This window comes from Mastigoproctus giganteus, chromosome 6 (assembly GCF_048544385.1).
Source record: "Mastigoproctus giganteus isolate SK-2022 chromosome 6, ASM4854438v1, whole genome shotgun sequence".
In the NCBI taxonomy this organism is placed as follows: Eukaryota; Metazoa; Arthropoda; class Arachnida; order Uropygi; family Thelyphonidae; genus Mastigoproctus; species Mastigoproctus giganteus.
This window is the reverse complement of record NC_143580.1, coordinates 155250735-155265957: the sequence shown is the minus strand read 5'-3', so window position 1 is coordinate 155265957 and position 15223 is coordinate 155250735. Positions and strand designations below refer to the sequence as shown.

Here is a 15223-nt window from a genome sequence, read left to right as displayed (position 1 = left end):
ACAAAAATTAATCTTATTTGCTTCTTTTATGAGTGAAAAAAAGTATTGAATTTTTTTCTAAAAAATAACATTAACAAATTAATTTTTTTAGGTACCAAGAAATCTAAAGAAAAATGCATATTTTATATGTAAAGTTTTCATTCCTCTCCAATCAAATTATCTTTGTGTGAAAGATTTTAAAAAGGTGGCAGATCTATTTGCAGTTTCTCATGTCATATTATCCTTAGCAGCCATTTCAAGCAGTAGTTTATTTAATTGGTTTTTATCTTCTGATTAAGGTTGTTTTGTTCTTACACACTGAATTAGCATATTTATTGCCTGCTCTGAGATTTGTGGCTGTTCTGTGATAGTAAATAATGAACAGGCCTAGGCTAAGGTGAGATAGTTACATTTGTCAGAGTTTTGATAGACGATTTAGGCATGGTAGATTCTGCAGTTTCCATTATCAGGTTGGTGATATAGTTTATCACAGAGGTCAATGGTGGGAGATGCCATGGCCTAAATGTGCCAATTGTAGATATTTCAACCAGTAATTTTTGTCAAACACTTCTAGACTGTATTTCAGTTTGAGAAGGTTAGCCAGAGTGTGTATATACTGGGAAGTGGTCACTATTATCATTAACTGTCTGGTCTATAAATGGAAACAAGTTTGGAGAGCATATTGAGAGGTCAAATGCAGAATTTGACCTTGAGGAGAGATGCATGTATGTGTGACTGCCACAACATCAAATTGTAACTTTTCAAGAAATTTTTAAATTAATTCTCCTCTCTTATCAAACCCACAGGGGGTGATGCCCAAGATCCCAAGATACAATCACCCAAGATACAAAACAGGGTTGGTAGCTAAGTAACTAAATCATCCAAATCAGCAGGAGTGAATGAAGATTGGGCAAAGAGTATAAAGAAACAACTGTTATTACTATCCCGACCATAACTCGAGCAGCAAATGCTTCTAAGGATGTTTGTAGAGAGAGAGAGAGAGAGAGAGAGAGAGAGAGAGAGAGAGAGAGAGAGAGAGAGAGAGAGAGAGAGAGAGAGAGAGAGAGAGAGAGAGAGAGAGAGAGAGAGAGAGAGAGCAAATGCTTCTAAGGATGTTTGTAGAGAGAGAGAGAGAGAGAGAGAGAGCAAATGCTTCTAAGGATGTTTGTAGAGAGAGAGAGAGAGAGAGAGAGAGAGAGAGAGAGAGAGAGAGAGAGGGGGGGGGGTCTAAAGGGCGTTCTGGAGTTTACTAACAATGCTCCTCCTCCATGAACTATATTAGGGTTGTTCCTATCTTTTCAATATATATGATATTTTACTCTCGTAGATATTTGAGGGGTCAGATTTGGTTCCCATATACAAAGAACATCAGGCTTATATGCACTAAATAAATCACATACATTTGTCTAAGTTGGTTCAGAGTCAACAACAGTTCCAATGAACAAGTGTATACATTACTGGGTTTATCAGGTGTGTCTGTCTGTCTGCTTATAGGATGTAGTTTGTTTGTGTCTGTCTACTCTTGTTTTTTCCCTTTTTGGGAATATTGGTCTGCGGAAGTTCATGTCCGCCTCCTCTGCATGAATTTCAAGAAGTGGGACATCCTCGTGTGATTTTTTATCTGTGTCCATAGTATCAGTATACTGGATTTTTGCTTATCTCTTTCAGAGCTTGTTTGCTTTAATGACTGCTGTACGGTATTTTCATCTGGCTGTATTATCAGAAGTGTATTTACTGAATGAGTTGTATACTGTTCCTTAGTGAGGAGAGGACTGATCTTGCCCAGCCAGATATTGAGATTCTTGGGGGAACTGAATCAGTCTGTACTGTTATGGAACATTGCTTTTGTACAACTGAAGCATAGGAGGGTGAATTAATAGACACTAAAAACCATTTCTTTGCTTCTTGGCATAGCACTTTGTATTTTTGAATTTTATTTCCTCTATGCTACTGGATGCACTCCTTTGAGTATGCCAAATGATTTCCCTGACAGTTTGAACAAAATTGAGTTTCGTTAGTATAGTCTCTATGGACATGTTCTTCTGAACCATAGAAGGCAGTTGGTTACTCCTCTGCAGACTGCGCAAATTTCTGACACTTAAAACAATGGGTCTTGAATGTTCTCTTCCTTGGATACATTAAGGATATCTGGATCCCAATCTGCTAAGTCATGTTTTTAATTCTGCATGTTTAATATAAATTTAGTATTCTCCACACAGTGGTTGGTAATAACATCCAGCGGAAATGAGATTTAAATTATTTGTAAGCAATTTTTACTTATACAGCTTTATTATTTAAAAAAAATTATTTTCAATGTAGAGCATGTGTGAATTAGCAGCAAAAAAGTATGCTTTGTTTTTAAAAAAAAAATAATAATAATAAATAATAATTTTAACTATATTTTGATTATTTGTACTTCCTTTTCCCAGTGGGCTGGATTACTCAGAATTTACTGTATAACCTGTTGCTATAATATGCCTATATGCCCATAATTCATTCTACGCAAGAAATAGATGAAAATATGCATACACAGAACAGTAAATATCTTTGAAAGTTCTATATATGCACACACACACACACACACACACACACACACACACACACACACACACACACACACACACACACACACACACACACACACCCCCATTATAGAATACAATATTAGAGATCAGAGAAAATGCAATTCGTGAATGTATATTGACAGGAATGGGAATGTTTCTGATAAATATCTTTCTTCACTCAGTTTCAAATCATGGATTTTTCTTCAATGTTTACCCAACTGCACTTCTGCTTATAAATAAAAAAGGATTAAAGTTATTTTCAACCCGAAAGTTTCCTTCTTGAATTTTTTTTCAGATAATTCTGAATACTGATCAGTGTCACTCACATGCAGAAAAGTTTAGATAAATATATAGCGATCATACACTACATTTTTTAAATCATTATATTCACACTATTTATAAGCACTTATTTATTCATACCTTTAATGCTGTCAGCTCTTCATCATCAACACAAGTATCTACAACAAACAGGAAAATTGGAGGGAGGCACGTTAGTCTCTGAAAAAGTAAATGTACAAATTCCTCTAATGTAAATATTACTAGGTACAGCTTATTCAGTAACATACATCAAGTTACACTATTAAAAATTAATATATAACACTAGCATCTCTCTCTCTTTTTTTTTTTTTTTTTTTTTTTAACGTCACTACTATTCTATGCCTGAATCTGCTTCATTGTGTCCTCCATGACAATATGGTGGTTTTACCACTTGGCACTCGTTTGGAGGTGACTGGGCTGGGTTTGAGTCTTATTGATACATGGGGAAATTTCTAAATGTCACTTCATGTGGGCACAGTTTTTTTTTTTTTTTTGGTAGTTGTTGGCGCATAGGCTTCTGTGGCCATAATGCACCTCCCAAGGTTTTTGCAGTACTTGGATCCAAGCCCGAGGCGGGAATCGAACCCACGACCTTTGGGTTGCCAGGCAGGCACTTGACCTACCCAGCTAAGTGGGTGCAGTAAGCTAGCTGATTGGAGGCAGGGGGAATAGAGCCCTCCATCTGTAGTAACAGCACAAATTTTCTTTAAAATTGTGGAAAGCTCAGTATCTCCAACAGAGGAATACTGGCCATTTGATTTTGATAAATATTTAACACAACCAGTCATATTTGCAATTTCTTTGAGTCATATATTGTTATGAACTTCTAAAATTTTACTTCAATGATTTAATTTCATTCTTCATACAACTAATGAAACAAAATGAAATAAATTCAATCCAATTTCTCACAGTATTTCTACAGATCTTCAAATGGCTGAAATGTGTAAATAATACCCCAAATTTTCTTTTGTTTCCTGTATTAGCCAATTACCTAAATAATACTGAAGATTTGTTCTTAATATGTTATTAAAATTTTAGAAAACTTTGTTTTCTAAAATTTTAATAGCATATTAAGAAAAAAAATATATAACATACGAGATAAATAGATAATGGAAATGAAGATAAATAACATTATTTATCCTCATTTCCATTTTTATACAACATAAAGGGTTAAAGTAGAGATTTTAACCAATAAATGTTAGACATACCCAATTTTGTTACCAAATTAAGTTTTCATATTCTAAAGGCCCAATATATTTGTTTAACAGATGTCATTCTTAAAGATTTTTATTGCTTCTTGGATTTGATATGTCACAACAACCCTAAAATAGTAATGCTCTACTTCTAACAGTATTGGGGGCCCACTGCAATTCCTTCTTCTTTCTTGAAGCCATTACAATGTTCACTTCCAACTTCTGACCTCTCATATTCTGCCATCCTAGTTTTCATATAGCCACTAAGTGAGGAAGGGTGTTTCTCCAATCACAACCTACTTGACACTGTTTCTTAGTACTGAGGTCCTCAACCTAAAGTCACAATGTGACCCTGTCTCTACTGATTTTGCTCCTACTTTTGATGCTATTAACCCTCTATGCTTATTTTTAATGTTTTGTGATTTTTATTCGATTTGAGATGATATTAGCATTAGAAGAGGTTTATGATGCAAGAAAGCAAGCTTATACAGCAACAGCAAAAAAAAAAAAAAAAATCCCTACCCATTCACCCATCCATTCGCTCCAAAAGTCTGTCCAGTCCTTCCTTGAATTTATTTAAGCTAACTTCCACAACAACCGATGGAAGTTTTGTTCCAGCAATAGACCACCTGCTGGTTAAAGGCAAATTTCTGCACATCTATTCTACAACTTTCTTTCCTCAATTTCAATTTATGCCCCTTCAGGTGCATAAGCTTACTGAGAGGAATAATCCCATGCTTGCTCAAACCATTCAAGGCCTTATACACCTCAATCAGATCACCACGCAGGTGCCTAGTCTCCAGATGCTGCAATTTGCAGAATTCAAGCCTTTCTTGGTAAGAGAAACCCTTTGTTCCTCTCACCAATTTCGTTGCCCATCTCCATACTCGTTCCAGCAACTCTACATCCTTCCTAAAATGAGACCTCCACCTGTATGCAGTACTCAAGGTGTGGCCTGACCATTGCCTTATACAAGAGGATAATTACCTCCTTATCCCTGCTAGCAAAATTCCTGTATATCATTGACAAGACCCCATGAGCTGCTCTGGCAGCTTGTCTGCACTGCTCAGAAAACTTTATATTTGACCACCCACTTACCCCCAGGTCTTTTTCATTCTCCACTACCCTGACTGTAGTACACACGGTTGGTATGTTACTCTGGGGTTACTGCTACCCATATGCAGTACTTTGCATTTGCCACAGTTCAACTTCAGTTGCCGCCCTCTTGGAGAGGGCGCTGACTCTCTTTAAAAAATTACAGCTGTGAATTACAGGCTCCAAAAAGCGATGTGTTTGCCTTTTTATTTACATAATTGTTATATTCTATTGTACTTTATACGTAGTCTTATAGTTATAGTTACGCTGGTTATTTTTATTTTAATTTAGATAAAGAGTTTTTGTGGATTACTACTTAATATACGTAAAACCGTTATTTCATTCGAATCTTGCAGCCATTGTTTTTGTATATAGCGGTAGGGAATTCAAATTTTTAATTGAGGTAACTAGGTAGCTCTAACGTATAATTATATAGCGTAATACGCTTCACTGTTTCTATTAGATAGCGTAGTATTGACATTTAATTAATTTAATTTATTGATCTTATTGATTTAAAATATCGCGCCCCAAACTAGAGCAGCAAAGCAACGGGCACAAAGTGGCAGGAGTGCTGTGACTCAGGGGAGAACTGAGGGGGGGGGGCGATTCTCCAACGAATCACAGACTAAAAAAAGGTGCAACTTGTGAAATATTTGCCGAACTCTCTGGAACGGAACATGACATTACCATGGGGGATGTCTTTGTGTGTGCGCAATGTAAGTAAATCAGGTGACAATTCAGCATTGTTATGGGCCTATATGAGAGCTTGAAGGACAGGGTGGATGCCCTCGAAGGATCTAAACTGAGGGCCCATCAAGCTCTCAACTGCCCACATCAATGCCAGAGCTTGTACTTGGTCATCACACAACACAGCGGCAACCCCCAAGGCAGAATGCGCTGGTCCCACAGTAACTAGTAGTTGTTGGTGACTCTATTGTCAGGGAAACGGGGAACATGCTTTGTAAAAAGGATAGGTGGAACAGAACCAGGATATATCTACCAAGGCAAAGGTTGATGACGTTATAGAGCAGATATCATCTTTTAAGGGCACAAAAGGTGATATAGTTATACACGTTGGCACTAATGATATTAAGAGTAGGAGACCGGCAGAATCACTTAACAAGTACAGGTCACTGTTGAAAAAAAAAAGCCGTGAATTAGGATTGAATTTAAAAGTGTCTGCAATTCTGGCCAGACATGATAGGAGGGAGTATATGAAGAGAGCCTTGTCGATCAATTCAGTCCTGGAAAGATTGTGCAATTCTCAAGGGATAGAATTTTTTTCAGCCTGGACTGTACTTGTTAACAGGAGAGACTGCTTCTACAGGGATGGGATACACTTAAATAGAAAGGGTGCAAGAATATTTGCTGATGCTATCGAGGCAGTGTTAGGTGGGTCGGAAAACTGCTAGCTTGGGGGGGGGATACAAGGACTAATAGTTTAACAGTAGACGCAGGCAGAGGTGAAGGTGATTCTTGCACAACTTCTATTAGAATAAGTAGCGACCTGGAGCGAAGGGGTGTTGGGGGAATCAGGGATGAATGGCAGTCATTGTGAAATAGGTGGGTATATGGAATGTGTTAGGGTAACAGGAATAGGAGCACGTATGTTTGCATGTATACCAATGCTAAAAGTATAGTAAATAAATTTGATGAATTTGAAGTGCTGGTCAAGACATCAAAGGCGGATATTGTTGGGATATACAGAGACGTGGTGTCACACAGATATAAGGAATGCAGAACTGGAATTTGGGTAGTACAATGTGTACAGAAAGGATAGACAGGATAGAAAGGGAGAAGGTGTTATGCTGTTAATTAAGAATAACCTAAAATCAAAAGAAGTGCACCCAGTTGATATAGATGAACAGTGCACTGTTGAGCCAGTTTGACGTGACATAAGCACTGCGAAAGCAAAAATAAGAGTAGGAGCGTGTTATAGGCCTAGTGACTCGAATGAGTACAATGAACAATTGTACAGAGAAATAGAGTGGACTAGTAAATCGGAATGTCTTATAATGGGGGATTTTAACTTCCCAGATATTGACTGGATCTTGTGGGTTGGTCACTCACACACTAGCATGTTCGAGAGGCAACCAGAGAGTGTAATACTCTTGATCTGGTTATCAGCAGTGATCATTCGTATTAAGAATTTGCAGATAAAGGAACCACTAGGTGGCAGTGATCACAGTGTACTGATGTGGGATTTACTTAAAGATTTAATTACCATAAGGGGTAAAGGAAAGGGTTTTCGCTTCCGTAAAGGTAAGTACCTTGGTCTCAGAAAGTTTTTAAATTCTATACAGTGGGATCAACTGACGATGTTACCAACAGAAAATTCTAAGTGGGAGGCATTCAAGGAATTAATCGTGGATTACTAAAAGTTTCATATCTATTAAGAAATATTGTTCAAGGTTTAGGCCTAAATGGTTATAAAATGAACTAATGAGACTCGAGACAGAGAAGAAAAATGCATGGGATGCATATAAATTATCAAGCAACTCAGAAGCCTATGGCAGATATAAGCTAGTCTGTAATCTTGTCACAAAGAAGGTTAGGCAGGCGAAGGCAGATTACGAGAAATCCTTGGCAAAAGATGGTAAGAAAAACACAGCAAGGATTTCTTTACTTATATAAACTCTAAAAGGAAGGGGATGAATCTGATTGGTCCACTTGACATCGATGGTTCGACTGTTGATGATTCTGCTCAGATAGCAAACAAACTGAATGAGTATTTTGCATCTACATTCACACATGAGGAATTATTACGGTTTGAAAATGGCAGAAGGTTATCAAATTGTAGCAGGATACTTGATTTTGTAATAACTGAGAGCAAAGTGGAGAAGAAATTGTTGAAGTTAAACATAAGAAAAGCACCTGGGGTGGATGGGATCTATCCAGTTATATTAAAGGAGGCGGCAAAGCAACTAAGCAAACCCTTAGCCATAATTATGAGAGCATCCTTGGACTCAGGGGAAGTTCCCATGGACTGGAGATGTGCAAATGTATCCCCAATTCACAAAGGGGGATCGAAGGGTGACACGAGTAATTACAGACCAGTTAGTTTAACTTCTGTTCCGGGTAAAATAATGGAGTCGCTGGTTAAAGATGCATTGCAGGATCATCTAGACAAGACTGCAGCAATAATTCAGACACAGCATGGGTTTGTTAAGGGAAAGTCTTGTCTGACAAATTTGATAGGATATTATGATGTGGTTACAAAGGAACTGGATGCAAAAAATAATTTTGATATCATATATTTGGATTTCAGGAATCTTTTGACACTGTTGCGCATGGAAGATTATTGTACAAATTGGAGCAGAATGGTATTAAGGGTAAGCTACAATGGATAAAAGGATAGTTAAGTGGGAGAAGACAGAGAGTGGTAATCAATGGGTGCTGCTCTTCGTGGACTAATATTATTAGTGGAGTTCCACAGGGTTCGGTGTTGGGTCCACTGTTGTTTTGTATATTTATCAATGATATTGATGAAGGTATATCAGGCTTAATGTCGAAGTTTGCAGATGATACAAAGGTTGGCAGGGTTGTTAATGACAGTAATGGCAGTGTGCTACTGCAACAGGATCTAGATAATTTGGGCAGATGGGCTAAGAAGTGGTAACTGAAGTTTAACCTTGACAAATGCAAAGTACTGCATATGGGTAGAAGTAACCCCAGAGAAACGTACCAACTGTGTGGTACTCCACTTAAGGTGGTAGAAAATGAAGATCTGGGAGTAATTGTGCAGTCGGATATGAAGTTTTCTGAGCAATGCAGACAGGCTGCCAGGGCAGGTCATGGGGTTTTGTCAATGATATATAGGAATTTTGCTAGCAGAGAAAAGGAGGTGATTGTCCCTCTGTATAAGGTAACGGTCAGGCCACGCCTTGAGTACTGCGTACAGGTCTGGAGGCCTCATTTTAGGAAGGATGTAGATTTACTTGAGCGTGTACAGAGAGGGGGGCAACAAGATTGGTGAGGGGAATGAAGGGATCCTCTTACCAAGATAGGCTTAAGTTCTGCAAATTGCAGTGGCTGGAGACTAGGCACCTGCGCGGTGATCTGATTGAGGTGTATAAGGCCTTGAATGGGTTGAGCACGCTGAATTCTGATGGGATCCTTCCACTTGTTCAGATTACGAACCTAAGGGGGATAAATTCAAATTATGAAAGGACAGATGTAGAATAGGTGTGCAGAAATTTGCCTTTAGCCAGCGGGTGGTTAATTGCTGGAACAAACTTCCAACTGTCGTGGAAGTTGATAGGTTGAATAAATTTAAGGAGGAACTGGACAGGCATTTGGAGGGAATGCTGTGAATTTTTTTTTTTTTTTTTTTTTTGGCTGATGCTGCATAAGCTCATACATTTGCTTTCTTGCATCACATGCCACTACTACTATACTATATCTTGAACAGGTAATTTCTTTGAGGTAATTTCTTACTCTTTTAAATATTCTATGCAAAAGATTGAGGGAATCTCTTACTCTTCTATTAAATATATTGTTACAATGTAGAAGTTATTGAGCCTTGTAGCTCTGCATTTTACTAAAAGACAAAAATATAAAATTTCACCAAAATCAGTGTATTGGGAGTCAAATTCTATCATATGGAAGTTAACAGGTGCTTATATATACTAGTGTATTGGGAGTCAAATTCTATCATATGGAAGTTAACAGGTGCTTATACATACTAGTGAACCTAATTAAAATAGTAATCTTTATTTAATGTCTTTACATCTAGTGGCGCTCTCTCAACAAGTGTTTACTCACTTATCAAACCTCAACCAATCCAAGCTACCAAAGAAATATTGGATTTTAATAGTTTTATATAAAAATAAACAAGATAGAAAAAAATAATAAATAAATATTCTTTGCTTTCTCTATTCTAGTGTCTGTGAGACCAAACTTTTCTGGTTTCCCAATCCTTTTTCATTTATTTCCTTAATTTTCTGGTTTGTGTCAACAATCTTCCTACATCTCCTCAAATGTCAAACCATCTACACCAATGCTTCTCAAACTATTTGTGGTGAAGGACCAGTTTCTTTTATTTACAATCTGTTGCTGACTGGTACTTTTGTAAAATTCAAATCTTGCAGACTGGTAATGGATGAATCATCGGGGACCAGTAACAAACAGTTCATGGACCAGCACCGGTCTGTGGACTACACTTTGAATAGCACTGATCTATACTATTAGAAAAGAAGCTCTCAGCAACCTTCCTGAGTTCTTCATTTATTTCCTTGCATCATTTAGCTACCAACCATCAAGCTCCTAATGACTGTATGGATTCAACAGAATTTCTTTAATAAAAAGCACTTCATTTATTTTACTTCTGGTCTCTGACACTAAATTGTATATATATATATATATACCAAATTTCCATTCCTGTACATTCCTGTCACACATCCAATCATCACATATACAAATTGCATCATACAATGAATTGCCATACACAGAGTTGTCTTGCACTGAACTAACATGATCCAAAAATAACCACTTATTTTAATATACGTAAGTAGGAATAATTATACAAAACATACAGGAAAAATTCCAAACTTAACAGATTCATACATCCAATTTTTTAAATAAACATTATTTATACTTACTGTTATAGTGTATTCAATTGTTGAAAACTGAGGAATAAGCTCTGCAGGCTGATGATGCTCTGAAATTGCTGCATACTGTGGAGGAAACTAAAAAAAAAATAAAAAATAACATATGTTAAAATGCCTGTGCACAACACATGCATGTACATAGCAGTTACCTTATTTTTAAGGAATAAAAATAAATATACTTCAATCCATGTAAAAGTGATAATTTTAGAATTTATTGTATTCACTAATGAGGTATTCATACAAACCATAAGATCTATAACCACTCCAAATTTGTACAATTAACCATTTCAGAATCTAATAATGAATATAGTCAGAAATTCCAATCCCATTCCCTAAAGTACTGGGAAGAAGCTTATCTTACTGTAGAGTAACCATGTAATGTAGTACAGATATATTATAAATTTAAAAGACTGACATCAAATGCATGTTTTCATTGGCATAACAATTAATGAATTTTCTGTTTTTACATAATCAAGTAACAAAGGATTCGTTTTATCCTGGAAGCTACAATTGCATTTGTTCCAATGCAGAAGTTCACAAAAGAAAGATTCAAAAATTGAAAAAAAAGAAAGCCAAGCATTTTTAATGCAGCAAAAGGAAAAATGGGACAATCACACACAATTTCAAGGCATCCATTTCTATAATTATTATAAGCATATACAGAACAAAACTAATAAAGTAAGGCAGGAGAAAACCAAGTACAAGAAATGACCAGCAAAGAAAGCTAAGAACGAGGACAAGGTCTATTTGTATATAAAAAAAGAAGGCAATAAATAGGTCTCTACTTAATTGAAGTGAAAAAATCATAAAAAGTCCAACAGAAGTGGCAAACAAATTGAATCAGTATTTTGCAACAATATTTTCAGCTGAAAGATCATTTGAACCAAAGGGAAACAATGACAAGGATCTGACTGTAAAATGAGCAAAAATGAGTAAAATGAGTGATACGACAATCTCTGAGAAGTTGCTGAAGCTGGAGAAGGTAAGATCCCAAAAGTAGACAGTATATATCTTGTTATACTGAAAAAGGCTGGGAATATTAATGAGATCATTAATATTCCCTGATCTCCTTGAAGTGTAGAAGTGATAATGGAAAGTGCAATCCATAAAGGGGATGCAAAAGAAGTGGCAATATAGACTGGCGAATATAACTTCAGTGCTGGATCACATCATAAGAGTCCGGCTAATGATACAATACGAGACCACCTTCATAGAAATGGCGTCCTTAATGTATCACAGCATGGATTCATGAAGGGGGAAGTCTTGCCGGATAAATTTAGCTAATAATAATGAAGTCATAAAATATAAATGCAAAAAACAACTTTCACATTATTTACCTTAACCTGATATGGCTCTGCATGAAAGGATTTTATATAAACTGGAGCAAATTGCGATTACTAGTATGATCCTTTGTTGGATCATTGTTTCAGTGAAAGACAGGAGACAAAGGGTAGTCATAAAAGAGTAGAGCAGGCCAGCATAGCAAAAGGAGTCTCTCAGGGATCTGTACTAGAACAGCTATTTCTAATTTTCCTTAATGACACTAACAAGGAAATACAAAGGGGAAACTGTCAAAGTTTACTGATAATACGAAGGTAGGACAGGTTGTTAAACTAGAAAAAGGCCATGTTGCTTCAAAATCACTTGGATCAGTCGCAGATATAGCCCAAAATATGGCAACTAAAGCTTAATGCTTTAAACACAAGGTTTTGCACCTGGTAAACAGAAATCTACAAGTTATTTATAAATTAAAGGGAGAGGAATTAAAAGTTGTTCAGGAAGAAAAAAGATTTTGCAGGTTTTAATACAATCAGATGCAAAATTTACCATACTATGTAAAGAGATGGTTAGGAAGGCACATGGAACCTTACCTATGAGTTATAGAACCCTTATAAGTATGTCACTCTCCTGTATAACACTATGGCAAGACCTCATTTGGAATACTCTATTCATGTCTGGGAGCCATACTAAAAATAAGACAGAGCTGTTAGAGAAGGCTCAAAGAAGGTGATAGATTAATGAGGAACATTAATCAATGTTCATATGAAGAACAGCTTACAGGATGTGAAATGAAAAACTTGGCAACTAGACATCTTAGGCAGAATTAAATTGTGTATAAAGCCCTGAAGAAGAATCAATAAAATGAACAAGAGAAATGTAGTCGCATGGGATGGATGTAATTATTATTATTTATATAGCGCATTAACATCTAAGGCTATTGTGTGTGTGTGTGTGTGTGTGTGTGTGTGTGTGTGTGTGTGTGTGTGTGTGTGTGTGTGTGTGTGTGTGTGTGTGTGTTGCAGTTTACATGCTGAAAAACCCATAATAACTGGCAGGAGAAATCTTGCTCTGATTGAGAAATCTGATTGGCTAACTATAGCCTGATAAGAGGCTTTTTAAGAATTCCTCCCATTGACAGGGTTCGAAACCAAACTTTGCCAAAGGAGTGATAAGTGGTGAAACACCATTATACTGTCATGGAAAGCCACTAGTGTAAAATACAAAATCTTGGTGATACACATATCTAAGGAAATAACATAAGGAAAAATCCCACAAAGTTTTCCTTTGGGCAGCAAGTTGCAGATTGGATGGTCACTTTTTGTAAGTGTAAAAAGTATGAATGATTCAAGGTTTTATTGGGAGCGGGGGGTGGCAGATGCAAAAAAAAGCAGTTCGTTGCATCATTTAGGTCTATGTTACTAATAACATTGGAGAATGTTATTAGTAACATTCTCCACTGTTATTAGTTCTACTTTCAACAACTTAATATTTCAATAATTGTAATTCAGCTGCTAAATAATAAGATAACATCAGTATTTGCAGGCACACTGAATTGATTAAATATTTCATAGAAAAAAAGCAAATAAGAGGCTAATATTTACAGGTAGACCAAACAGAGCATAATGTTTAGAGCTTTGTGGTAGACCTTAGATTGTAAATGCACTATTACTGAATTTAAGTGTTAAGTTTAACCCTTTTGCATGTGCATATATATATATATTGGTTCTTGTGAGAAAAAAAAAAAAAAATTATATAGATATGTTCTGAAGATTGCTTCAATGCAGTGTCAACAAACTCCATCAGTATATGTTCATAAATCAGAAGGAAGGTGCAACCATTCATAAGATTTGAGAAATTGCAAGGTTATACAAGTCGAAACTGAAGGTAGTCTGTAGAATTCAGATCCAGAATCTGATGAAACTAAATCAAATAATACATAATATATAAATACAGAGGATATTATAACATATTTATTTTTTTATTACAAAATATCAACCTTGATTTTATTGAAGTGTATAACAGTAAAATAGGAAAATAATAATGATAATGTGTATTTAAAAAAATCAGAGCACTATGTGAGATGTAATATTACATTTCATTGTTTTATTGCAATCTAAGTAATTTAATTATTTACATTATATTTAAAATATACCATACTTCAGCAGTCCACACCTCAGAAACATAATTATTATTAAATTACAATAAAACATTGCAGTGTAGTAGTTACTTATCAAATCAATGATCCCTGGATTATAGCCTTCAGTTCCTACATCTCAGATAACCAAGTTCATCACTTTTTGTTGAATAAAAATGATACTGTTCACTCAGAATTTATTCCCACAGGATGGTAAACTATCAGATTTTACCACCATGTCCTGAACATTTGAGGAAAATGGTGTTACAAAAAAAGGCGGAAATAACAGTTGTACAAGTGGATGTTGCATCACAATAATGTACTCTCACTGCATTATCACTGAGGCAATTTCTGAAGGAAAAACAAATCCTTCATGGGAACATCTTTATACCCTGATTTGGTTACATCTGACTTTCTTCTATTCCCAAGATCAAATCTTCACTAAAATCCAGCAGCATATGTTAAGGGTACTAAATGTTTCCAATCATAGAGAAGAAATTGTCTTCGTGAAAGGAACTATTTTAAAGAGAACACGAGAAAATCACTGGCAAGTTCACTTTTCCTTTGATATTTTCCTTGGAACTTTGTTACACTTCATAGCAATGTGAAATACTTCATGTGAGATAATAACCTGCTCATTTTAAACTGTATTGAATTATTATAGTTATGTAGTAATTTTTACCATTTAGAAAAATGTATTCATTAACATTACAAGAAGAAACAGACAAAGTAATTAAAGTGAGCAAAATCAAAAATTTTTCCCAAAAAAAAAGCTCAATAAGGTATGTATGTAATTCCTCTCAATAATGCTGTGAATTTTGCATTGCAAACTACATATTGAATTAAATATAGCATATTTTAAATTAATCATAATAATTTGCAAAAATCACAATATTTTAGTTTTGCTATGCATTAAAACTGAATTTTTCTTAAAAAATATGATTTAGTTTATTTTGGATCGGGGGAGAAAAACAATATAACTCACTGGATTTCGCTGAAAACAGAAGTTGCAGACCCATAATTTTGCTCTATAGTCCACTTGGCTATAAT

General features: G+C 35.7%; 1 protein-coding gene across 3 annotated transcripts in view; it reads right to left on the bottom strand.

Moving 5' to 3' along the window:
* The window catches only part of Sec23 (transport protein Sec23), a 250336-nt gene that overhangs the window by 190872 nt on the left and 44241 nt on the right, over positions 1–15223 (bottom strand). For all 3 annotated transcript variants that reach the window (XM_090376546.1, XM_090376548.1, XM_090376547.1), the window contains exons 4-6: positions 15159–15216; positions 10750–10836; positions 2964–3041 (exon numbers count right to left, since the gene is read on the bottom strand). In XM_090376546.1, coding sequence (XP_090232672.1) covers positions 2964–3041; positions 10750–10836; positions 15159–15216 — 223 coding nt within the window. The remainder of the gene's footprint in view (positions 1–2963; positions 3042–10749; positions 10837–15158; positions 15217–15223) is intronic.